A 26580-nucleotide genomic window follows, 5' to 3' on the forward strand; every position below is an offset into this window, starting at 1 on the left:
TCTTAATAATCTTGGTTATTCATCCAAGGTTTTCAAATAAAATCCTGTTTGGTTTAGGTAATCGATGATTCTCAAGTAATGTTCCATGTCCGACATATCAGCAAAAGGGACATGCAATCAGGAATCGGAAAACCTCGGAAAACTGAGATTTTTCTTGATTCCGAGGTTATCGAATTTTATTTATTCAAAATACCCTCGGATAATAGAAGAATGTGACAAAAAAAAGTAAAATGTAAAGAAAAAATGGAAAATATAAAAAAATAAAATAAAATAAATAAAAAATATTTTTTAAAAAAATCATTAAAAAATAATTTAAAAATAAAAAATTGGTAAAAAAATTTTAAAAATAAAAAAACATAAAAAAATATATATATATATATATAAATTAAAAAAAACGTAAATTTTTTTTAAAAAAATAAAAAATAATAAAAAATGTTAAAAACATTAAAAAAATTAAAAAAAAAAATAGAAAAATGTAAAAAACCTAAAAAAACAAAAAAACCTAAAAAATAAAAAAAAACGTAAAATTTTTTTAAAAAAATAAAAAATAATAAAAAATGTTAAAAACATTAAAAAAGTTTTAAAAAAATAGAAAAATGTAAAAAACCTAAAAAATTTAAAAAAAACAAAAAAGCCTAAAAAAATAAAAAAATAAAAAAGTAAAAAAATAAAAAAATAAAAAAACCGTAAAAAAATAAAAAAAAATTAAAAAAATGAAAATAAAGAAAAACGTGAAAATATAGTAAAATATAATAGAATTTAAATAATAATAATAATAATAAGAATAATAATAATATTAATATTATTATTATTATTATTATTATTATTATGTATAGTTGGTTTTGTAACTAAGGATAATATAGTAAAATATTAAACTAGGTTATTTATTAAAACGTTCAAACAAACATGTTTTTGTTGCATTATTTACATTGAACCAAATAATATTTGATTATATTTTATTTCCTATAATTTTGATTATATGATTATTTGATAATCATATAACAAAAATTATACATAATAACTTAAATCGAACACATCCTTAATAATTTTTTTACCACCATCGACTAAAGGTGCTCGTAGAGGAGTTTGAGTGAGTGCTTGATAAATATTTTTATCAATATGAATTTTAAATATCTTTATAATTTTAACATATTTTTCTTAAGCTTTACTTATGTGTCAGATGACTTTTAGGTATTTATAAACTCGCAAAATTCGTAAATATAGATATTTTTGGAACCCTACGCAATAACCTCTGCGTTCCCCGCAGTTGTTCTGAGACCTACCGCCGTGCTCACTTTTCCTCTCGCGATCTTCGTATCGATCTCGCAGCCGCTTAGCCAGCGGTCGCCGGACTCCGGTTTCCGTCCGCTCACCTCTCCCAAAGGCCACATCGCACCCTAGACAGTGATATCGTTCCTCGGATCTCGTAGGCCAGTCTCTTCTCCCAGCCGCCCTCCGTCGGTACAGGTCAGGTCTCTCTTCTCGCGACCTCTGGTCTGCCGATCTTCACCCATGAATCTCGAACACCAATTTCAGTCGGTCGCGACGTCTGTTCGTCCGATCGCTGGTTCCTAATTTTGCTTGCGTATTGATTTAATTTTATCCTCTTTTTTTTTGGTCTACCTTTGCCGATTTTCGAATTCCTATTTATTCATCGGGAAGGGAGTGCTTGGTAGGTTAATTATTATCTTTGGTAGTGAATATCTCATTCTAAGATAGGATCAGATGAAGCGCCAGTCAAATAATTTGGGGATTTTTCCTTCTTTTTGATTGATTGATTAATTGGTTTCATCGAGATCGTTTTCTCAGTTTTTTGCACATCGATGAATGTTTTTCGTTGTAGTGGATGTATTTCGTTGGAGCTAGATAGCACCTGATAAAATTTTTGCCTTTGTTAACAATCGCACATTTTTTTTTCAAGATCGATCTCCCTGACTGTATAAAAGATTTGAGTTTGTCTTCTCGTTAGTTGATGTTCATGAAAATTTTATCTGATTCGATCTTATCAACTTACTCAGCCAATCAATCCAGTTGATCAAGTGAAAGCGTAGGAGAAGAAAATGGTTTGCATTCGACAGGCAACCGTCGATGATCTGCTGGCAATGCAGGCATGCAACCTGCTATGCCTGCCGGAGAACTACCAGATGAAGTACTACCTTTACCACATCCTCTCCTGGCCACAGCTCCTCTTTGTCGCGGAGGACTACGACGGACGCATCGTCGGCTACGTACTTGCCAAGATGGAGGAGGATGCCTCCGAGCCTTGCCACGGCCACATCACTTCCCTCGCCGTCCTCCGCACCCACCGCAAGCTCGGCCTCGCCACCAAGCTCATGACTGCCGCCCAGAATGCTATGGAGTCTGTTTTTGGGGCTGAGTATGTATCTCTCCATGTCCGCCGCAGCAACCGCGCTGCCTATACCCTCTACACCTCCAGCCTCAGTTATCGCATCCACGACGTGGAGGCCAAGTACTATGCTGATGGGGAGGATGCTTATGACATGCGCAAGCAGCTGAAGGGCCGTCCCCATGCCCATAGCCATAGCCATAGTCATAGCCACGGCCATCATCACCACCACCATCATGGAGGCTGCTGCTCAGGGGAGTCTAAGGCTGCACCTTCCGTAGACGTTGGTGCACCAGCTGATCCAGGCACTGGTGCATCTGGTTCCAATTCTTCAGCTTCAGTTTCAGCTCCAGCTGCTGGGGGGTGAGAAACTTATATGTGTCCAAGGTACACTTGATACTATGCCCTTGGTTGTGCGTTTTACCGTTGCTTTTAATTAATGTCTCGGATACAGAGTTGCTGTGCTTATGCTTATATTTTCATGTTTGTATGGAGTCTTTTGATTCTTATTTATGTCGTAGAAGTGCAACTTTTTTGCTTCTCGATCGTTTGCTATGTTGCTCGGGTTTTTGTAATTCTGAATGCCGTTGACTGCTGCGTGATGTACGATTGTACCGTCACTGAGTAGCAAGAAAGCAATGCTTTGAGCAATTGATATTAGAGCACCCCTCTTCATTGTGAGTGGGTATTATAATGTCCACTCATAAGAGAAGGGAGAGTGTGTTCAAAGGTTTGAACTAGAGTTGTAAACAAGTCGAGTCGAGCTGAGCTTTGGGATGTTCAAGCTTGTTGGATAAGATAATCGAGCTGAGTTGAGCTTAAAATGAATCAAGTTTTTGAAATGAGTGTTAAAGTTTGGCTTGGTTTATTTTTTATGAGCTTGAACTTGTTTGAAGTTTGACTTGAACTTTGTTCGTTTAGATGTTATCAAGCTCTCAATTCAAGCTTGGCTTGAGCTTGATTCGTGTAGATGTTATCAAGCTCTCAATTCAAATTTGTTTGATTGTTTGAAACTTTTAATTGTTTGATTGGTTATTAAGATTTGATAATTTAAATTTATTTATTTTATTTTATTTTATTATTTATTTAACATATTGAAAAGAGTTTTATTAATAAATATGGTTCGTAAATATTATTCACGAACGTTGTTCACGAACATTGTTCACGAACGTTGTTCACGGACATTAACGAGCTGAACACATATGTATTCAAGCTTGTTTGTTTAACTTAACGAGCTGTTCAAACTTGTTTGTTTAATTAATCTTATGTATATTATGTATATTGAATGAACATAAATAAGTTCTTACCAAGTCGAACATCAAGTTTGTTCATGAATACTTGGTTCATTTACAATCCTAGTTTGAACACCTTTGAACATCCTTTTTCTTAATTTTTATATTTTCTTTTTCTTTTTTAAATTATAAAATTTTTAATATTATTTAAAAAACTAATAAAATGGATGAATAAGTGGATGGTGAAGTTCATAAATAATGAGTGTTAATATTAAAAGGGATGTGTGTGAAAAAGATATATTATTATAATGAGTATGTGACAGTGGGTTCCATATTTGTTGATGAGATGATAAATATTATAATGAATTAACGTTACATATCCTCTTAGTCAGGAGCAGACAGGAGATGTAAAGTTGGAGTTAGCTTATATACGATTATTTCTGATCGAGACGTTATTATCTGAACTTGCCTTTTCCTCCAAGATTAGTTGTAATTTCCGGTATAAGGAAAAAAGGGAAAGTCTTATTCTTATTGGATCACATTACTTTGTCTAGCAAATCTTTGTCTAGCTGGTGGTCTCATAGTGAGGAAAAGGAATGTATTTAAATTAATAACAATGATAAATTATAAAGTAAATACATTATATTTCTAAACATGATTTTTTACATCATATGTAGGACTCCCGTGCCTCCTTGAAAGCTGTATGATAAACCTTGAAAACATATATGAACTTCCTGTTATAGAAAAATCCCGTTCATTTTGAAATAGTTAGAATCTCATCCGTTGATGGAAGAATCACCGTAGATCTGTAGGCGGGACGACATTCTTGCGAATCCAAGCCAGAAATATCTAAAATTTAATTAGCTTTTTTTTTCCCCTTCTTTCTTCATTTACTATTTTACTTGAAAGAAAGATAAAAAAATGAAAACATTTAATTCGATCAATTTTTAAAGTGAGTATAATTTTTTTTTCTCACAAATAAATTTCTTTCTTTAACAGTGTGAATGAATATTAATGCTATTTTTTTTAAAGAGGGACAGATATTATAATTTGATTAATTATTTAACATATAATTTTTTTTATTATATTAGGTAAGGATAGGCAAATTTAATTTAGAGAGAACAAATTACCATCTTTAGCCGTGTCCTCTTTACAAGTATTAACTCTTATTTCCATAAACCTACATGTAAATATCAAAGGGAAAGTTAAAACAGATTTTGATTAGCACTAGTGAAAATTATTATTGCTTATTTTTTTTCTCATCCAAACAATATTTTTTTTTTAAAAAAAAAAAGATAAAGTTATTCATATTATTATTTAAAAAATATATATAATCATTTTTATTCTACTTTAATAAATCATACAATTTGTTAAAATGCTTCTTTTTTTTTCTAATTGTATGCGTTCGTGGCATAGACGTATTAAATGAGTCAAAATTTTAATAATTTGGTTCGACCATGGTAGTTTTTTTAAAAAAAATCAGAAAAATAAGGGGATTTTATTTTTAAAAAACTAATTAATTTATATTAGGCAAAAATAAAAAGGACGCGCTCAATTAAGAAATATATATATATATATATATATATATATATATATATATATATATATATATATATAATTATCCTTGATTCAGCATGGTTGTGGAAGTTATTGGCTAACGTCTATAATGTGTAAAAATTGACAGGTAACTGTTATACAGTGTAGAAATGATTGGTGTAATTTATACTGGTCTAACTCAGATTTTGATAAATAATAAGTGAGTTAAGTTAGGTATTATTATGATTTAATCATATTATCGAGTGTGCAAGGTTGACTAACTTGACGGATCACGAGGACCTGACACTAGGTAGGAAGTCCAGTCGGGATATACGTTTCTCGAGTGGCGAAGTCCGAATGTGTGATTCCGGTGGAAAGACCTGATGGGTTAGATTAACGTCGATGATGTACTTGACACACGGTAAGTAGAGGTAAGTCACTGGAGGAGAGTGACTAATTGAGGGCGCGTCTCGGTTGAGGGGACAGTAGGTGTTGGTCTAATTTAAGTCTATTTCAGAAATTTAAATTAAAACTCTAACTAAATCCTGATCTAAAGGACATGGTCTAAGTCATAAATCAATCTTATTATTATTGTGCTAACTTTATTTTTCAGGTTATATATTGTCGTGTTAGACTAACCTAATTTGCATGACAAAATGAGCAAAAAGACCTCAGATGGACAGTACCCGAGGCGCTTTCAAGCATTGGAAGACGCGTTTGTACTGTTCATAGAAGGCGCCTTCGATGTTATGGAAGGTGTCTTCCAATGGGTAAAATTCGGAACTTGTCACAAATAAGGAGCAACGATTTTATAATAGGATTTTGCCTATGGAAGGCGCCTTTCACTCTTCATAAAAGGGGATTTCGACCAAGCTTTCAACATTAACTTCAATACGAGCTTCTACGCATCCAATTGACTTTCCGACTGCTCTAGCTTCCTGTTACTGCCCTGTTACCACTCTGCTACACCTGACTGCCGCTGAGAAGCCATCCAAATACCGAGTTCAAGCCGACTGTCTACATAAAGTGTTTGGTAACGAAGTGTTAATTTTTGTTCTTAATTACTTCAAATAGAAAGTATAGCTTGTTACACTCTTCAAATTCTTTTTGTATTCGATTACCTCTTCCGCCGGTTCCGGAAGAGGTTTTACACTAATTATAAACGAACTCACTACACATATTCAAGACATAATACCGTGGTGCATGTTGTTTGTAGATGATATTATTTGGTAGATGGACACGTGAAGGAGTAAATGTTAAACTAGAATCTTAACGAAAAATACTAGAAGGAAAAGATTTTAGGCTTAGTAGAATAAATACATAATATATGAAATTTAAGTTTAGTAATATTAGATGTAATGAGATAATTATTAAGATTGGAGATGATAAGTTGCACAGAATCGAGAGTTTTAAATATTTAGGATTATTTTTGTAAAATGACGGAGGAATTGAGAGAGATGTCTTTCATAGAATATAAGCAGAATGGTTGAAATGGAGGAGAGCGACAGGTGTTTTATATGACCGTAAAATACCTCTAAAACTTAAAGGGAAGTTCTACAAAACCACAGTTAAACCTGCTATGTTATATGGAGCTGAATATTGGGTTATGACTCGAGCACATGAGCAGAAGATGAGAGTTGCAGAGATGAGGATGTTAAGGTAGATATGTGGGCATACGATGATTGATAGAATAAGAAATGAGAGCACTTGAAAGAAAGTCGGAGTTGCGTTTATTGAGTAAAAACTCTAAATGACACGTTTAAGATGATACGCCCATGTACTTAGGCGACCAATAAATACTACACTTAGGTGATATAAAACTATGACAAACATATATATCAAACGAGAAAAAGGAAAACAAAAAAAGACTTGATTAATAATAATAAAATAAGATAAAATTTATTTAAGTATAGATGATGATATAGTGGAAAATAGAGCTCAATGACGTAAAAGAATCTATACAACCAATCCCACATAGTGGGATAAGGCTTTATTATATCTAAGTAATTTTTCTATCTGACAATGAAATAATGTTTTATCACTAAAAAAATAAATGTTTCTACCTCTTATTCTAAACACTAATCAAGTCTAGCATAAGTTTTGACCAAATTTCTCCATCTCTCTCTTTGATAGAGATGAGAAAGAGAGAATTTCAGTTTCATATATTATATATAGGGATGGTAATGAGATAGGATAAGAATGGATTTGTCCTTCCTATCGCTATCTTCGAAATATATAACCACCCCTGAATTCGTCCCAATCCTCGTCCTCATCTAATCGGGAAATCCTTATCCCCGTCTCCGTGGGATTAAACCCCCATCCCCGACCCCAACTCTATTTGAAGTAGGGATGGGGCTGGGGATTTAATCCTCATGGAGACGAGGATGAGGATTCCTCAATTAGATGGAAACGAGGATTGGGACGAATTTAGTGACGGGGATATATTTCGAGAGCGGGGATGAGGAGGGTAAACTCATCCCCGCCCCACCCCATTGTCATCCTTGGCATTTGAAGTGAGGATGGAGATTTAATCCCCACAAGATCGGGGATGAAATTCCCTAATTAGAAATTATAAGGTTTTCTTATATCGGACTAGATTCAGGGATGGTGATAATATTCTCATACCTACTCCCAGGGGCGTAGTTAGGATTTTTGATTAGGAGGGGCAATTTTTAAAAATTCATGAAACGAGAAAGGAATAACTTACAACTCTTGGAAAATCATTGCTTTTGAGAAAAATAGAGAAGATAAAATAGAGAGGAAGAAGTAAACAATGGAGAACTTTACTTTCTTCGTTAGCAACCTTGATTAGTTTCGATGAGCTCGGCAGCAACACAAAGAAAACAAGGTAAGACAAAACATGACTATTTTGTTGTGCCAATAAAATCCTAAAAAATACCAAAAGAGGAAGAAGATTGGGGGTTGATGGCTACTTGATCTTGTTGTTAGAAGAGGGCAGCAACTGGTGTTATATTTCTTGCTTGTAGGAGAAGAGAAATGAGAAGAAAAAAGCTCTTGTACTTCAGAAGAGGAGAGGAAAAAATTGTAGGTTTATCAACGTTGGAGAAGAGAAGGAGAAGAAGCAAATGAGGAAGAAGAGGAAGAAAAAAATAAAAGAGAGGAATGGGTGAAGGGGTTGCATATGGTATGACAGGGATGTAACATGCATAGGGAGAAGAGAGAGAGAAAAAATGAAAGGTTTTGTCAAAAATATCCTAATTCAAATCAATTAAACTTGGTTAAATATTAAACTTGGTTCGGTCATAACTCAACTTCAAATCAATTTCAATTTGAACCAACATAATTTTTATCTCCATATCTACCCATTGAATTTAGTTCAAACTCGATTCAATTTTAATTTAGCTTCCTTACTTTATGCCCTATGATTTAGTTCATCCGTTTATTATTATATATTTTATTTTTAAAATTCAATACTTAACATTTCAAATTGTGATATTCCCTCGTAGAAATGGTACCAATGGATAACTTAGGTCATAAAATTTTCAAATATGTGATCAATTTCAGTTTTCGACATTGAATGGTGCTAAATCAACTACTCAAAGTGACGATAAGGACTTTCAAATAAATAAATAAATAAATAAATAAATATATATATATATATATATATATATATATATATTATTTTTTTAATAAAATTTGAGAGGGGGCGGTCGCACCCTTTCCTTAATATGGCTACGTCCCTGCCTACCCCCGAACTTGAACCTGAATCGATATCTAAATATTTCTTCAAACCCGAATCTATACCCGAAATATTTTCCTAAACCCACCCTCATTTTAAGTTTTTCCCACGGATCCCCGAATTTATGAGAAAAATTATCATTTCTTGTAGTAAAAAACGACTACACAGCGCCCTTATCAACCAGTCCTGGGTCAATACAGGGAACCTGTAGATAAATCGAAAAATTACTATGCTTGATCATGTCGGAGGAGGGGAGGGAATACGTCCATAACAAACAAAGCGTCCATTTGTTTTCCTAGTTGTAGTAGATAACTACAAAGTGCCAAACAAACCATGGTGGTATATGTATACTCTTTTGTCTTGTCGTTTGTTTCTATCCTGATTCTCGTGTTGTCATGATTTTGCTGGGTTTTGTTGTTTAGTCTTGCAAATGCTTGTCCTTTTCCCTAATCCAGACAATTAGAGCTACTATTTTGATGCGCTGGCAGTCATTGGATTCCTGTTTGTTGGGGTCTTGTCTTTCAACAGATCAGATGGTCCTAGCCAAGCCCTAATGGTCTTAGAATCAAAGATGATACAGAGAGTGGCAGGATAGGAGTGGGGAAGAAGGGGGAGATAGAAGATGCCTACTCTCTGGCTCGCCCTCAAGAAATCTTTGCATTGCAAGTCTAACCCCTCTGAGGTACATGAACCAAGGGCAAGGGGTCCTTTTGGCATTCTCTTGGTGAGGAAGAGGACATGCAGGTCTAGTTGCTCCAAATCCATAGCCAACCTCAAGGATGTCATCCATGGGAGCAGGAGGCAGATCGAGAGGCATGCCAGTTGCAGCCCTAGGTCCATCGGGAGCAATGAGTTCCTCAATCCAATTGCTCATGAGGTGGTTCTGAGTGACTCCAGGTGTGAGCTCAAGATAACTGGGTTTGGCAATTACCATGAAGGTGGTGGAAGATCAGATGGTGTTGGAGGAGGAGGTGAGATGGGATCAGCTTATGTGGGCACCCTAAGGCCTGGGACTCCAGGCCCTAGAGGGAAGAGCAGCACTCCTCCGAGGAAGATAGCTCATCCCCATTGGGAGTGCTCTTCGCTCACAGGTGCTCCTGTGCTTGGCAATGGCAATGACGGTGGAGCTAATGATGCCTGTGTGGATGCTAGGTCTTCTTCTACTGGGTCTTCTGCTACATTCACCTGCCATAGATGCGAGGAGCACTTTGGGAAGTGGGAGGGTTTGGAGGCACATCATCAGTCCAAGCATGCAGGTGAGGAGGACATCATCATTCATGCCCTTTCTATCTCTAATGTGTTCTTCTCTGTAGACTTTGATCTTTCTATTGCTTTTCCTATTATTAGATTGCATACTCTGTTTTGTTGTTCATCATCACTTTTTTCTCAGAGTTCTCATCACACTGACTCATTCCTATATTTATTCATCTAATCTAAGGTGCTATCTCTCCTCCTGTCACTCATTTTGTGTCTCAATTTATGCTATGCTAATCATCTTCTTAAATTTCAATTAACCTAGTAGACTATGATTGGTTCATCGTTGTGATATTCTTCCCTTTCCATTTGTTTAGCAAACCTAACACTCTAAAAGAAAACAAATATCATTTTCCTCTTCCTCTAACTCAAATCTCAATTTTGTAGTGGTTCGATGCAACCAAATTACTGAGACACTTACTAAACTACTTGATACTGAAATCTCAGGTGAACCTTAACAATGTGATACTAAAACGAATAGATTGTGCCTAATAGTCTTATGCCCTCTCAATCTTAATTGGGCGAGTGAGTGACTCTATTACCATGTAAAGTCACTTTACAGGAGGCTACTTGATGCTTCAGGATGCCTTCAAAATGCAACTTATTAGCAAAGGAATACAGGGCGATTATTCTTAGTACTCTCAAAATTTAAGGTAAAACTTCTTTCAAATGGCTACAATATCCTTTTCTAAGCAAACCGACATTAGATAATAGCTAATAGTAAGCTGTGACAATGTCACCTTGAACTTATTGTTGTTACTAGTAGAAGAAGATGAGTGTTTCCTATTCATTTTAACTATGTTTCCCAAGAGGAAATGCAAATTGGAATTTTGCTAATCAGTTACTGCCTTAAGATGATTTCGAGACTCTAAAAATGAAACCTTTTGTACCTTTACTACTTAGCATTAGTATGTTTCTTATACCTATTCATGTTAAGAGCACTTTTGCATATTTTTTTTCTTCCTAATGAACATATTATTTTACATTCACATATCATCTCTGAGACAAACCTTTGATTTTGTTAGTCACTGAACTACTGGAAGGTGACTCCTCTCGGAAGATAGTTGAAATAATATGCAAGGCAAGTTGGTTAAAGTCGGAGAGCACGTGTGGACGGTTAGAACGAGTCTTAAAGGTTCACAACATGCAAAATACTCTTACGCAGTTTGAAGAATACCGTGAACTGGTGAAGGCTAGAGCCAGCAAGCTTCCCAAGAAGCACCCACGATGCTTGGCTGACGGAAATGAACTCTTGAGATTCTATGCCACAACTGTCTACTGTTCTCTGGGAGTCGGTGGTTCCTCAAATCTTTGCGATTCCAGCAAGTGCAACATTTGCCGCATCCTGAGATTTGGATTCTCCAAGAAGGAAATGAAGGGAGGCCTGGGGATGTTTACAACCTCCACTAGTGGGAGAGCATTGGAATCCATTCAGCTACATGAAGATCACCCATCTATAAGAAAGGCATTGTTGATTTGTCGAGTGATCGCTGGAAGAGTTCACAAGCCTACCGAGAACCTGCAAAATATGGCAAGTCAGTTTGGGTTTGATTCAGTTGCAGGAAAAGTTGGTCCATATTCAAGTATAGAGGAGCTCTACCTTCTCAACACAAGGGCTCTTCTACCCTGTTTTGTGGTAATTTGTAAACCATGAAAAATCACTTTCAAATTTATCCAAGCGCTTTGCAATCAATGAAACACAATTGTTTTAGAACGTTGAATTTGTTTTGGCTATGCCAAATGCATTTACATAAGAACAGTTCCAATATTCTGAATGCAGAAATCAATTGGAAGTTCTTTTTCGCTACAAAAAAAAAGACCATTAGCATCACATATATCATCCGCTACTTCAGCATGCTTCACATAACATAATAATCAACAAAAGAACAGGAAATGAGATTTAGGCAGAAAAAAAAAAAATTGGTCCATATTCACTCATTGAAATATGTCAAACTTCTGGGAAATCCGATAAACTGTCAAGGGACTCCTCTCTCTGGTGTTCAGATTGTGAACTCTGGTACTCCGATGTCTCAATATCTATCGAAGCTTCAACTGCAGTAGGGAAGGATCTTCTACTACGACGTATTCGACTATTTCTGGCATTTATGATCTTCGACAGAGATTGAACCATGTCTCTCATGGATGGTCTCTTCCTTGATATTCTGCTGGTGCATTTGTATGCAAGAGAAGCAATATCATTGAGCTCTCTTACATCAAAATCCCCATGTAGTCTTGAATCTGCAATCTCCTCCCATCCATCTCTTCCTCCAGCATCCATTGCAGCCTAATTTGTAAATATATAGTCATGAATGCAGAGAGCGATTGTAAAGGACAAGAATTTCTGATAAAAAATAGTGGGAGGGAAATATTTCTTCAGATAATTGTAGAAAACACATTAGAGTTACAACTACTGATTATTTTATGTTTTATTTTTTTAGTTAGCACAGGCATCCAGACAGTATTCTATGTTGAACATATAACTGACGGCGTTAATTTCATCATTGTACTAGAGTGACCAACCAGCTTTTCTTCCTACATTAATTGGTTATCTCTACCATATACCAAGAAGCATTTTAATATTTCAGAGGATGGTTTTTTTCTTAGGTTACTTCCTCTCAAAACTTATATTAGAGCCTTTTCAATTCCGTACAACCGACGGTAGTTGGGTTAGGAGCTTACAAGTTCCACATACTCCATTAGACCTTGCTGTGGGTTCCGGCCTGCGATTAACTCAAAAAGCAATACTCCAAAGCTATAAACATCACTTTTTTTGGTATATGACCTTGATGATACATACTCGGGATCAAGGTAGCCAAAGGTTCCCCTTATAATAGACCCATGTTGACTGACTATTTCTTCTCGTGACAGCCCGAAATCAGCAACCTATGAGATGAAATAACGACATTGTGAGTATGCACAGAAGAATTATATCCATTATTAGACTAGGGCAGAAAAGTCCACCTCCATTTATCCAATTCCACTTTAACAGGCAAAAGAAACACGCATCCACCCCCAACAACTCATGAAATAAGCGTTATGAAGTTTCATATCACACTTTTTTATTTGTTTATTTATTTATTTGTGGCTTAACTACTCAAGCAATTGGACAACAGTAGGAGTTGTCCATCACTATAAGATGAGAAAACTTTTAATTGACAGGTAAGTGCTGACATTGAATAATAAGGTTGGTGGGAAATCTCTCCCAACCTGACCTGGTTCTCAAAAAAAAAAGTGAAAGATGACAAAAATTAACCAAGGCCAAACCGCCAAAGCAATTCGAAGACTTGTAAGAGCTAATTAAAAAGTAGCAAGCAGGGGGCACGAATTGCCGACAAGGAGAAACTAATTTTAAACACACTGATCCAAAAGATTGCCCCTTATTAACTATTTCAGACGACCTTAATGATGATATTAACCACGCCTTTGTTGTTCTATACAAAGAGTTAAAAGAAGGTTAATGCATATCATGAATCAGTCTGATGTATTGAACAAACTATTCAGAAAAGTTTACCACTATATATGATGATTAAACAAACTATTCAGAATTTTTTTTTTACCAATATGATGTATTCAAAAACTATTCAGAAAATGTTACCACACATAATAAGCTCAACACACCAAGATCAGGATCACCTTGATCAACAACTATAGAGTATCATCTATTTCAGATGAACATAGAGTAAAAACAGCCAACTGGAATTCATTCAATTAGGGCCAGAGACCTCCCAAGTTGCTGTCCGACATAGTTCCCACTAAATAAATATGTTTGCCTTTTAATTAATGCATCAAATATATGCAAATGATAGAAAATCATACCCTAGCCACCATAGAGTGGTCCAATAATATGTTGGCAGACTTTATATCACGATGCACCACAGGTGGAATAGCCTACATATACCCAGAAACAATGTAAGATTTATGTACAAAAGGAAGAATAATAATTTTCCCATATTTCATTTCAAAGTTTTTAGTTTGGTCTTACACCATCGTGAAGATACTCCAAGCCCCTCGCAACATCTAGAGCTATATTGACCCTCGAATCCCAGCTCAATGGCTCATGCTTTTCACCTGCGCTGGTTGAAGACTACTGTTAATTAGTATCAAAATAAGCTTTAAAAAAAAATTAAACCATTATATTTCCTGAAAATTATACAATTTAGCAGACGATCCATTCTACACACTAGATATAATCTAGTGGTAAAGCTCAAAAGAAAGCACGTAGGTGAGATTTGTTTTATTGTTGTTGTTGTTTAAGTAAAATATAAAATCCTTCATCTGAAGATGCAGATTAAGGGGAACCTCCTCTCTTGTAATATGTCCTTTCAAACCTACCATCAAAGATAATTTACTTAGAAATTGGGATTAAGGGGCCCTCTCACTTTCTAACTCTCTTTTAACAGATAGGCTACATTAATTTCTCTTTCATTTTCTTGATAGAGAACATATACTATCAGACAAACATCATAACACATAAAATACACCAAGGATAATGAACAATTATGTTTCGTTGCTTCTAAAATGAGTAGACTAACAAGACATACCGTACAAATGAGAAGCAAGGCTGCCATTACTCATGTACACATATACTAGCATATATTGACCCTTTTCGGCACAATATCCAACCAAATTCACAAGATTTCTGTGGTGTAATCTTCCGAGAAGCAATACCTATAAATTTCAATGAGAAACAAATAAGAAAATAAAATAAAATAGAAAATCCAATCACAAATAGTGTGTTCGATCGGTGGATGCTTACCTCGCTTTGGAATTCTCTCTCTCCTTGTTTAGAATTGGAGGCCAGAACCTTAACAGCAACTATCTCCCCAGTAGCCATCTGTGCTGTATAAACAGGACCAAATGCTCCTTGACCGATCAAAGTGGTAAAATTACAGGTTGCCTTTTGCAGATCCCTAGGAGTATACAACCAAACGCTTAGTTTTGGTTATAAAGTTGATTAATCCAGACAAGATAGCTAATTTGCTAATCTATAATTGGAGAATGGAAGAATTTAACCAACTTGTAAAGATATTTGAGTACGCCAGAAAACGACACAGGATTTCGCCTCCGGGACTCCTCCACCCAAAAGGACAAGCCACGCGCATTGGCCTCACGGCGGACGGGGGACTCCTGGCCCACGGTGGAAGCGTCCGAGGGCTCCGCGCAGGCATCCACGCCGTTGGTGCGCATGGGCGCGGTGGCTGCCCTCAGGGAGCTGCTGTTCCGAAGCCGGGCCCGCTTCTTCTGGAACCGGACGCAGAGGAGCGCCGCCACGGCCAAGAGAGCCCCGGAAACCAGCCCGATGGTCGCACCGACGATGATCCCCCACGATACTCCCCTCATCTCTGCTTCACCGCGCTTTTGATCTAGCCACCAACCGGGCCATGGAAAGGGGAATAAGCTCAATAATACTAGGCTGCAGATCACATGCCAAAATTCGAAAACGAATGTTCACCCAAAAATAATAATAATAATAACGTTTTCCAGCAAAATAGATTAAAAAATTTCCATGTACGAAGAACCCTAACCCAAATCCATCATGCATAAAAAAACGCTCGAAATCAAACGGAAAAAAAAAGGAAAAATACCTAGCAACCGGAGATCAGTGGATTCGCCTGAGAAGAAGAATAAGGAAGAGGAAGAAGCATCTATTCTGTGGATATGACGGTGGGTAGAGAATAAGAGAGCGTAGGTTGCAAGAAGGAGACGATGGAGAAGAAAAGAAGATGAATTGTTGGCATTGGGAGAGCAGAGTGTGGCAGTTGAGATGTGCGAGATTCCGAGCGCGCGTTCTTGTGTCTAAGTCTCACGCGTTAAGAAATTACCCATCGGTTGCATCCACTCGTCGTGCGGTCTAGATTTGAATCGTAGGAGGCCCCCACCATGTTCTCTATTGCGAATTAACCGGTAAGCAGATGGTTACAGGTTGCGTAATTAGGACGCGTACGCTTTCAGGATGACGCTGTTTGGTTTGTTAGTTGAGCTGCTCTGAGTGCTGCAAAGGTTGGAACCAGAGAGAGAGAGAGAGAGAGAGAGAGAGAGAGAGGGGAGCAGGGAGGCTAGGTTCTTTCCTTATGTTTCCGTTCACCAGAAGGGAACAGAGATACGAAGAAGACGACAGAGTTCAGTCGTTTTACCATTCCCATGTTTGATGGAAATTTTTCCCTTAAATATGGTCATAGTTTTTTTTTAAAAAAAAAACTATTGTTATGCTAGGACTATTTCTTAAGGATTACTATGGACTACTCATGGCGAGTTCATGTCATTTTTTTTTATTTTTTGAAATATAACTTTTTCTCTACTTTCTTTCTTAGTTCTCACCGAATTTCTTAGTTCTCACCGAAGCTGCTCGTTATGCTCATCGCGCCTCCTCGCTCACCGGCCACCCACCCACCGCCAGTAGCCTCTGGCCACTTAGACCCATCTTAACTATAATCTATAGGGAAGGTGAATCCTAAGGGGATCGGTGCTACTCTCGCCGATCGTTGAACTACATATCTCGCCGAAGCTTGATCACGGCCAGAATCCAACGTCATCGTGACTAGAATCTGGTCACTATCAAACCTCGGCTGGTTTGCGATCATATTGCAACAGGAATCAAGCAGAAATTCGGATGCGATCTGGCCACCACGCTAGCGACTGGCGTGTAAACTGCATATCTCGCTGAAGCTTGATCGCGGCCGAAATCTGACGCCATCACGGCCGGAATCTGATCACTTCTAGACCCTCCGGTCGGTTCGCGGCCGGATCGCAACTGGAATCTGACCGCGATCTGACCACTACGCTAGCCACAGCGATCGCAATCGGATTTCAGCCGGATTGTGACAGAGATTCTGGCTGCTGGTGGGTGGCAAGCGGCCGACGGCGAGGAGGCAAGGCAGCCGACAGGTTGCGGCTAACATGATTGGCACACAAGTGATTTCGACGATGAGAGAATAAGGAAAAAAATAAGAAAAAAAATATATTTAAAAAATTTTAAAAAATGACATGGCAAGTCACGAGAGTAGTCTATATATAGATACGGAGAGAGATGTTAGATTGTATATTCATTTAGAACGACCATCACATGGCCGGACACCTAGGCACCCCGATTCACTTTTTAGAATCGAGATGTCCGAGGGTGCAACAAGACGTCTCTTATATATATATCAATCTTATTTACATGCTGCTAAGAGTTCATAATTACCTCGCTAATTAACATTCAACATAAATGGAAAATAAAAGTGCACAAAACTATTTTCAAAGATTGCCTACAAGATAAACGAACCATGTATATGACTTCCATCTTGTGTCAATAAAGAAATAACCTTACAAATTAAAACAGCCGTCAGACTTCGTATCGGCAAATAGCAATTGAGTAAGGTAAGGATCATTTACACGGCCAGTGCACTCTAAGTCGAGGACCAGCACTCCACTGTTTTCGTCATTGCTCATTTGCAGTTTCCGTTGGAATGATGAATGATCCCATTGCTGTAGGTCTCCTTGTGCTTCAGGTTAGCCCTGCTTAATCCCCAGATACGAATTGTTAGATCATCACTGGCGGATGCAAGCATGTGTGGGTTCGTTGGGTTCCAGCAGACGCAATTGACAGTGCCTGAATGTCCGGCGAGAGATTGGACAAGATCACCTGTGGCACGATGCCATATGTATACCTGATAACAAGAATCATTCGGAAGTAAGTATTCAGAAATTACTGCAATGTGGTAGCAAAGATCCAACACAAATATTAATGTTTTGATCAGCAACTACAGAGATTCCAATATGTCCGTGGTGCTATCTATGCCACTATCAATGAGTTTGTGCCATTGTTAATGAGTAGGGAAACCAAGAAACAGTAGTATTTCATTCAACACATCTAAACGCAAGATTCAAACATTTTTGTTTCAACAGCTTTTTAACAGAAAACAACTGCCAAACATTCGAGTTAATGGCATATCTGCCTGTTTATTTACCTATCAGCAGCCCCAACACTACTTGGTCGCTGGTAAACAAATCCTAATCTGCCACTGAAATGTGTCCAAATTTTGAATTGTGTTAAATGGAGTTTTCTCCGGTGCCAAATTATCCCTCACGTCTTATATCCTAACTTTTACTTGCAAAATATAAAATTAATTTGGACATTTCTGAATATGTTTATAGCATCTTAGTTTCCTTTCACTCATTTTAAATCTGCCAGAGCTACACTTAACCAACAATAAATATTGCATACCTGTGAATCTTCACTTCCACTAGCAATAAAAGCCTGATCACGTCCTCCAAAACAAGACCTTATTATAAATCGAGAGCGCTTGAGGCCTTTGTATCTGGCAATGAGATTAGGATCATCTTTTATGCTCCAAAGGTGGATCTCCTGGTTTATAAGATTTGCAAGTAAAAAGTTATTGTCCTTTGATAAAGAGAATGAAGTTATTGTTTGTTCTTCTTCTATCAGCTTCTCATTTTTGGTTTCCCTGTCGAGCACCACAATTGTGGTTTCACTGCACAAGCTAATAAATTGCCTACCATCCTTTGTGATAGAAACATCGGAAATTTTGCTTGTTGGTTGCCCCTTCCAAGAATACAATTCTTTTCCATCCAAATCCCAAAAGCATATTGTTCTATTAGTAACACCAAAAAACAGTTGTTTGCCATCTGGGAACCAACCACAAGACATCAGACCTAGGCCGGTCTTTTGGTAGACATGGAGGCATTTGCCAGTGTGAATATCCCAGCGCCTCACGACTTCTTCCATTCCACAAGTTAGAAGCTGACTGTCATCAGGGCTCCAAGCAACCATTATGACAGGCTTCTGATGGCCAGTTAGCCTGTGCTTCAGAGTGACTTCCCCATTTTCATGAACCTAATATAAAAGAAAAGGTCTCACACAGATGAAAACAAACCAAGATTTTTCTTATTACATTAAATGGCATAGCAAGTGTGAAATGGATGGCACAAATGACATGAATTGTGCATCGATTATAACTTTTATAAAAAATTCTCCCACCTTATGCATTGAAAGAAGATAAAGAAAAATGAGAAAAACAGCTATTAACCCCTTTTCCTTATTCAATGATAGTGTGAAATATAAGGTCTAATTAATTCAAAGGCAAAAAATTCAAAACATTAGAAAAGACATTACTTTTTAAGTCAAATCTCATTTTATTAACTCAGTCACTCAATTTCTTTAAAATACCCACACGCGTATACTAAAAGCCTAAAACAAAGGATCTTGTAGTTGGATGCCAACGACAGTGTTTGTAGCTTGCTCAAATAAAACAAGGTATTAAAAAAAATTAATTTTTTTTCAAACTTAAGCATATGAAGAATTCACAAGGATATGGTCATTGAATGAATGATATCATTTTTTGTTTATAATGTATATATATATACCTCCCATATAATTGCAGATTTATCATTTGATGATGATGCTAAATATTCTCCTTGGTTGGAGAACTCTAGAAACCATACTTCATCATCATGCGCTTGCAATATCTGTCAAATTGAGAAATAATATTTCAGAATGACAGTGTCAGCAAAACCTACTTACATAACTTCGTCATCTATTAATAGAAATAATACTATCTCCAATTATTCACAAATAGTGAAGCAAATGTGAACGCAAATATAACTCTGAACAAAGAAAACCATATTAAGGAATAAAAAACATCTGAGTTAATGTAAAAAATAAAAAACAATACACACACTAATGAACAATTCCAACCTGTGTGGTTTGAGAAGGCAACTGGTCCTTTGCACACCGATGATCAGTGTACAATGATAGACAACCTTCAGCAGAATTGTGCAAGTAGCAGGATTCTCTTTGAGCGTCAAGAGCCTGTTCAACTAATTGCTCCAACCTCCCCTCAGGTACCATTATTGAAGGCGGAAGCAATTTCTGTAACTCACCTAGAAGCCTCAGTCGTGAGTTTGAAGTCTCTATGCCCACATTGGAAAACCCAAGGGAGAGACGCTGCAAAGGAGATATAACACAACTGGAAAGCTCGTGTACACGTTTTTTCTTAATGCCAAGTGGAGTTATCTCATTTGTCAGTGTTTCCAATGCTTCCAGTACCATATTCTTCTCCAAAAGTTCGAAGAGCTTCTGCTCCATAATCAAAAAGCAAGCAGACTTCAAAATATATTCATCATCAAGTCCTATTTTTTGCAGTGTAACCATGCTTCCGTCCCAGTTTCCATCAAGAACCTGCTTACAGAAGAGGTTGACTACAGAAGAGTGCAAGGGTATCCCTGATTCTTCCTCCAAAATTGCTCCACTTCTCTCATAACCAAGAGAGTAGAGAGCCTTTGTAATGACCCTCACAAATTCAACTTTTTTTATGGTTCCTTTGGAACCAATCACGTCTTCCCTCCCTTGGGATGGTAAAGGCCTGGCCATTTGGCCTCCCCAAGGATTGATATGTGCTAAAAATGATAAATTATTTGAAAGGCTCTCCAAATCTACCGAGGACACTTTGATGCGTTTTGAGGGTGGCTCAGTATCTTCTACTCCTCCCATGAAATGCCGAAATAAAACATATAGATAAAAATGGACAAGGTATAAGCTCAAAACAAGATCAACTCTATTGTTTCATAAAGTTATGGAGTCTGGTATGTCAAAGAGTTCCTGCACATAAATAAAATAATAAAATATAATCTTAGTATTTCCAAATACATAAGAACTAATTCTACTCAGTCATTCCCATGGCTTTAAACTTATTTTGAATTGTCAGTAAAGAATAATATAGGATCGACACACAAGCAAGGAAATGGAAACTCAGAGTTCATGAAACTTCTTGTAGACAATAAGTGCATGAAAATACTTATTGGAGTGTGAATTAGTAAGTTGGAAGATACTATTAGCCACAGTGAATCGAAGCACTATATCTCCCATTAGCAAGTTCTCTTATTAGTTATATCTATCCTGATAAAAATTTGTGTATAGTTCTTAGGCCGTCAAATCTTTATAGACTACAGCTAGAAGTGGATTGAAGCATGAATAGATCCTCCAGCATGTTTGTTTCCTTGCTTTGGCCATTACTCTTGCTTGGCACAAGCATAGAGTAATGCAAAATGTAGGTTCTTTACTGATTTACTTGCCTTACAAAATGAGCAAAGCCACAGACTAAAAGAAACTGCACTTGCACTTATTTTGTAGTAAGTTTATCGGGCCACAAATTGCCCTGATTATTGCAGTAATATGAAATTAATTCGTGGAACAGAAAGGCTGGCCCTTATTGATAACAGTTTCACCAAGGTAGTCTATCTAGTTGACAATGAACATGCAATGCTGCAGAGAAACACGATTCAAATAAAGTCAATGAACAACCTAATATTTTCCGCCTTGAGATAATCTTATCTAAAAGACTGCTAGAGTAGTTCAGAGCAAGCAATCAATACATCTCTCCTCTAGAACTCATCATCTAAACCTAAAGGTACAAACTTCATGACTTCCGTCGAGATTCATGCAATCAGCGGACTATTACCAAACAACCAAGACAATCGGCGCATTAACAATCACCAGTAGATAGATATAGAAGCGCAGACACAGAAAGTGCTCAAAAACATGGGTCGGAAGCATGATCAAAGCCTCAAAACCCACTAGAAACCGAGATTTCGAAGGATCCTGGACCTATTGGAAAGAGGCGTAATCTGCCAATCACATCCCCAATCAAGCACTGATTTTGGAGGTAGAAAGGGTGGAAAACCCTCAATCCCAGGAGGCGATCGGGGTAGGCACTCGATTCCTGCCCCGATGACTGTAAATCCGGAACAGATAAGCAGAGGAAGATCGAAAGGATGCGGCTTTCTCGTTTGCGTCCGGTGGTAATGGCACAAGATTGGATTAGACCTAAATGGCCAGCGGTAAAACCAATTAAGCAAGCAGAGAGGAAGGAAAAAGACGATGGGAGAGAAAGTGAAGGAAAGGAATAGTATTTATAGGGAAGGGTTGCGGGGTGAAGAGGAAGAGGAAGAGGAACGGCAGGAGTGGGCTTGTTGTTATTGGGAGAAGCTGATTTCTGCTTATAATTACAACAACAACAAAAAAAATCTACTAGTTAATTGAAATTTAAATTACAGGATTAGTAAACTAAGTTGAAGTTTATTTGCAAATTAGATAAGGTAACATTTCTATTTAATAAAACGAAAAAAAACATAATTTGAGACAGAATATTTAATTTGGTAGAATAGATAAATTTTTATTTTATAATTTATATCATTTTATTATTTCAGAAAATTTATATATTTAATACTTTTATACAATTTATAGTTTATCTAAACGGGAGAATAGAGTGAGATCATATACTCTGTCCTAAAATTTTCATGTCCCGTGTCTCCTCACTAATCAGACGGATTAGATCACATCTCAAGGATTGCAATGTACATCATGAGGATGTCATGTCCATCCAATTGACGAGGAGACATAGGGACACGGGAATTTAAGGAAAGAGGATATGATTTGGAACAAAGCACGACGTGGTTGAATTTGCACTCGCATTTTGTAAGAAGAATAATAGGGAGAGAGAAAGAAATAAGATGAGAGTCATAAAATCTATTGTTCATTAATATTTGTCCTAAGGATAATACAATATATAATGTTCAAAAAATACTTGACCAATTGACCAACTAATAAATAACAGAATTATTCTAATAATTATAACAGAATTATTAGAATAATCTAAATACTAATTTGATTTGATTTATTGATTTGATCTGGTCAATTCTGATAATTCTCTTTTATATCTTTTATCCCCCGATAAACTTAACGAGAGATCTTTGACGTTGAATTTGCTTGCTAACTTGTTGAAACGTTGTCTGGATAATAGCTTAGTAAAGATATCAGCGATTTGATCTTCAGCAGAAATATAAGAGAAGGATAATTGCTGAGTTGCCACACGTTCACAAACAAAATAAAAATCAATTTCCACATGTTTTGTACGAGCATGAAAGATTGGATTTGCTGTGAGATATGTTGTTCCAATATTGTCGCACCAAATTTTTGGTGCAATATTTGATGCAAGATGAAGTTCAGAGAGAAGTGATTGAAGCTAAATAATTTCTTATGTTGTATTTGTTATAGTTTTATATTCTGCGTCAGTGCTTGAACGAGATACTGTAGGTTGCTTTTTCGAATTCCATGAGATAAGATTTTGTCCAAGAAATATTACATATCCACTAGTAGAGTGTCTATCTTCAGGAGAACTTGCCCAATCCACATCACTATATGCATATAAATCTCGAGATGATTGGTGATATAAAAGAAGACCATGTAGAATAGTACCTTTGAGATATCGAAGTATTCTTTTTACATTATCCAAATTTTGTTCAGTTGGAGCATGCATGAATTGACAAGCACGATTTACCGCAAAAGTAATATCAGGGCGTGTGATAGTGACATATTGTAAGGCTCCAACAATACTTCGATAAATCTGTGGATCAAACAGAGCAGGAGAGGATAAAGTTGGAAAGTTGTTTATAGCAATTGGTGTAGAGATCGGACGTGCTCCATTCATTTTGGCTCTTTGAAAAAGTCCAGTAATGTATTTGCTCTGAGAGAGAAGATAGTCATCCTCATGTGGAATAAGCTCAATACCAAGAAAAAAATGAGCAATACTCAAATCTCGAGTATGAAATTCTTGATTGAGAACACTTAATAAAGTTGTGATACCCTTGTGATCATTGCCGGTTATCAAAATGTCGTCCACATAAATAAGAAAAAATATCATAGATCCATCATTATATTTGTGAAATAGAGACGAGTCAGTCTTTGATCCAGAAAATCCTTGAGTTTGTAACCAATTAGATAGTCGATAAAACCATGCACGAGGAGTTTGTCGAAGACCATATAAGGATTTCTTAAGTTGGCAAACATGAGATGAAAATTATGGATGAATGAACCCAGGTGGTTGCTCCATAAATACAGTTTCCTCAAGATGACCATGGAGAAATGCATTTGAAATATCCAATTGTTGTACAGGCCAATTAGAACTAACAACTATTGATAATAATAATCTGACAAATGTAATTTTGATGGCTTGACTAAAAGTGTCATGAAAGTTAATACCTGGTTGTTGACTAAATCCTTTAGCTATAAGTCAAGCTTTGTGTCGTTCAAGAGAACCATCAGCTCGATGCTTAAGACGGAATGCCCATTTAGAGTCCACAACATTCATTGAGGGAGTGCGCGAAACTAGACTCTATGTTCCATTTCAAAGAAGTGCATCAAATTTTTTAGTCATTGCAATACGCCAGTTTGGATCCTTGCTTGCTTGTGTAAAACAAGTTGGTTCAATAGATTTTGAAGAGACCACTAGAGCTCATGGAAGGAGATATCGAGTTGCATTTGGTGGGCAATGCTCATAAACGTCACTAATGGGAAGCATGCGACGAGGAGCATTATCATCTGAATCACTTGTTAATGGCAACAAGAAAGTAGGCTGACATGGTGATGTAGATGATGAACTTGCATTATCCGAGGATCCAGAACTAGAGAGCATATTATCTTCGACCGGCGAGACTTCCAAGATTGGAGCAGCAACCTGAGGTGATTCTGATGGTATAGGAGAGTTATTAGAGAGTTCTAGAGCAAGACCTAGGATGCCATCACTTCTAACAATATTAGGTGGCATCAAGAAGGTGTCACTTGTATCTGGAGGAGAAATCGAAGAAGCTACCGAAAAAGGAAATAAAGACTTATCAAAAGTAACATGTCATGAAATATAAATTCGTCCTGTTGGTATATGCAAGCAACAATAACCATGGTGCAAATTGCTATAACCAAGAAAAATACATTATAGTGAACGAGAGTCAAGTTTGTGTTTAGAATAGGGGTGTAACCATGAATAACATGCGCAACCAAAAATTCGAAGGAAAGTATAATCAGGGGTTTGATTATAAAGTTTTTTAAAAGGGCACTAATGATTAAGAAAATGGAGTAGGAATTTGATTTATGAGATATATTGCAGTGCTAATGGCTTCATTCCAAAATTTCGCAGAACCGATGCATGATGAAGAAGAGCTAAGACAGTTTCAACTATATGTCTATGTTTTCTCTCAGCAGAGCCATTTGATTCTAGAGTATAAGGACAAGAAACTCGATGAACAATTTCACAAGAGACAGGATAACGATGGAGAGCTTGATATTCGTCTCCCCAATCAAAGTGAAAAGAGAATATTTTATGATTAAAATATCGTTCAACTTGAATTTAAAAATTATAGAATATATCAAATAAATCAGATTTCCTTCTCATAGGATAGAGACAAGTATATTTACTAAAATGATCAATGAAGGTAACATAATATTGGAAACCTTGATTAGACAAAATAGGTGTAGGGCCCCAAACATCAGAATCGATTATTTCAAGTGGAAAATTAGAAACATGATCAGACGAAGAGAAAGGTAGTTTATAACTTTTAGATTCCATACAGGCCCAACATGAATGAGATGGAGAGGAGGTGATGGAAGTAGGTAAAACATACCTATTGATGATTGACTGAATAATACGAAGGGAAGGATGACCAAGTCGAGCATGCCAAGTTGGTTTATTTGTGGGTTTACCAATAAAAGCTTTGATTGAAGAACTCTAAAAATAGTAGAGGTCATTTTTGATTCTCCCATAAAATACAATAGCATTTGTTCCTCTATCCTTTATAAGATAATGATTATGATGAAACTCAAAAATGACATTGTTATCAAGACAAAATTGACGTGTAGAAATTATTTGTGCAGGAAGCATCCGACGATCGAACCTATGTTTTGATTATGTCAAAGGGTTCAAAGTTAAGGTGTTTTGTTTACTAATATGTTGAATGAGCGTTGTAGGAAAAGTCCTAAGTGTATTTAGGTAAGAGTCCTAGTTGGGGTTAGGCAAATGGAAAACCCTATGGGGCGGTAACCCTAGGTCATAGGGGGTGATAATCTTATGCAGAAAGTCTTGGCGAGTCGAGGTCTTCGGGCAAAAATCCTAGGGGGTGGTAACCCTAGGTTGAAATCCTGGTGTCATGAACCGGGTGGAAGACTGGACAGGTCGTGTATAAGGGATCGGTGGCCGGCTAGAAGGGGGGTTGGATAGCTAGGTCACCCCCAATTTCGACTCTTCTCTACAAGGTTAGTTACGCAAGCGGAATACGAAAACTGAAGCAATGAAAATAAACAAGTAAGAGCAAACGCTAACACAAATCTTTTACGTGGTTCGGAGATTGCTTACTCCTACTCCACAGCGTGTCTTTGAGGTGGATGAACCCTTGATCCTTCGGTGGATCAATCCCCGACAATCTCCGGCTAGCTCTTACTCCTTCTCGGTGGAGTACAACCTCTCACAAGGTTCTCTTCCTCTTACAAGATGAAGACTTAGATTAGGAGGAAGAGATTAGGCTTGGAACCTTTGGACAATTGTTAAGGAGTTATTCAACAAGCATGAGTAGCCTCCTTCAAGCCCCAAAGCTTCCCTTAAATAAGAGGAGAGAGTTGATCATCATATCAACTCATCTCGGCACCAGTCGACTGGCAAAATCATCAGTCAACTGGTGTTACCGTT

General features: G+C 37.0%; 4 protein-coding genes across 8 annotated transcripts; 2 read left to right on the plus strand and 2 right to left on the minus strand.

Moving 5' to 3' along the window:
* The first annotated feature begins 1220 nt into the window (after positions 1 to 1220).
* LOC122039005 (N-terminal acetyltransferase A complex catalytic subunit NAA10-like) lies at positions 1221 to 2886 on the plus strand. Of its 2 annotated transcripts, none has more exons than XM_042599013.1 (2): positions 1221 to 1472; positions 2019 to 2886. In XM_042599013.1, the coding sequence occupies exon 2, from the start codon at positions 2061 to 2063 to the stop codon at positions 2712 to 2714; it is 654 nt and encodes a 217-aa protein (XP_042454947.1). In that variant the 5' UTR covers positions 1221 to 1472; positions 2019 to 2060; the 3' UTR covers positions 2715 to 2886. The 2 variants fall into 2 exon arrangements, with proteins under 2 accessions (XP_042454947.1, XP_042454946.1); XM_042599012.1 differs by having other exon boundaries at positions 1223 to 1467.
* Positions 2887 to 9337: 6451 nt separating this feature from the next.
* LOC122039008 lies at positions 9338 to 11723 on the plus strand. Its single transcript, XM_042599020.1, has 2 exons — positions 9338 to 10071; positions 11095 to 11723. The coding sequence occupies exons 1-2, from the start codon at positions 9438 to 9440 to the stop codon at positions 11721 to 11723; spliced, it is 1263 nt and encodes a 420-aa protein (XP_042454954.1). The 5' UTR covers positions 9338 to 9437.
* A 28-nt stretch (positions 11724 to 11751) lies between these two features.
* Positions 11752 to 15864, minus strand: LOC122039007 (calcium/calmodulin-regulated receptor-like kinase 1). 2 transcript variants are annotated; one of them, XM_042599018.1, is made up of 8 exons: positions 15655 to 15864; positions 15087 to 15482; positions 14826 to 14979; positions 14611 to 14737; positions 14052 to 14137; positions 13886 to 13957; positions 12749 to 12952; positions 11752 to 12353 (listed from the first exon to the last, which is right to left on the minus strand). In XM_042599018.1, the coding sequence occupies exons 2-8, from the start codon at positions 15407 to 15409 to the stop codon at positions 12018 to 12020; spliced, it is 1302 nt and encodes a 433-aa protein (XP_042454952.1). In that variant the 5' UTR covers positions 15410 to 15482; positions 15655 to 15864; the 3' UTR covers positions 11752 to 12017. The 2 variants fall into 2 exon arrangements, with proteins under 2 accessions (XP_042454952.1, XP_042454953.1); XM_042599019.1 differs by lacking the exon at positions 12749 to 12952 and having other exon boundaries at positions 15655 to 15863.
* Positions 15865 to 17300: 1436 nt separating this feature from the next.
* LOC122039006 (WD repeat-containing protein 26 homolog) lies at positions 17301 to 22032 on the minus strand. 3 transcript variants are annotated; one of them, XM_042599015.1, is made up of 5 exons: positions 21675 to 22032; positions 19767 to 20669; positions 19436 to 19537; positions 18276 to 18905; positions 17301 to 17718 (listed from the first exon to the last, which is right to left on the minus strand). In XM_042599015.1, exons 2-5 carry the CDS (start codon positions 20559 to 20561, stop codon positions 17497 to 17499), a joined length of 1749 nt encoding a protein of 582 aa, XP_042454949.1. In that variant the 5' UTR covers positions 20562 to 20669; positions 21675 to 22032; the 3' UTR covers positions 17301 to 17496. The 3 variants fall into 3 exon arrangements, with proteins under 3 accessions (XP_042454949.1, XP_042454950.1, XP_042454951.1); XM_042599016.1 differs by having other exon boundaries at positions 21564 to 22032; XM_042599017.1 differs by having other exon boundaries at positions 21372 to 22032.
* Between the last annotated feature and the right edge of the window lie 4548 nt (positions 22033 to 26580).

Source organism: Zingiber officinale, chromosome 1A (assembly GCF_018446385.1).
Source record: "Zingiber officinale cultivar Zhangliang chromosome 1A, Zo_v1.1, whole genome shotgun sequence".
NCBI lineage: Eukaryota > Viridiplantae > Streptophyta > Magnoliopsida > Zingiberales > Zingiberaceae > Zingiber > Zingiber officinale.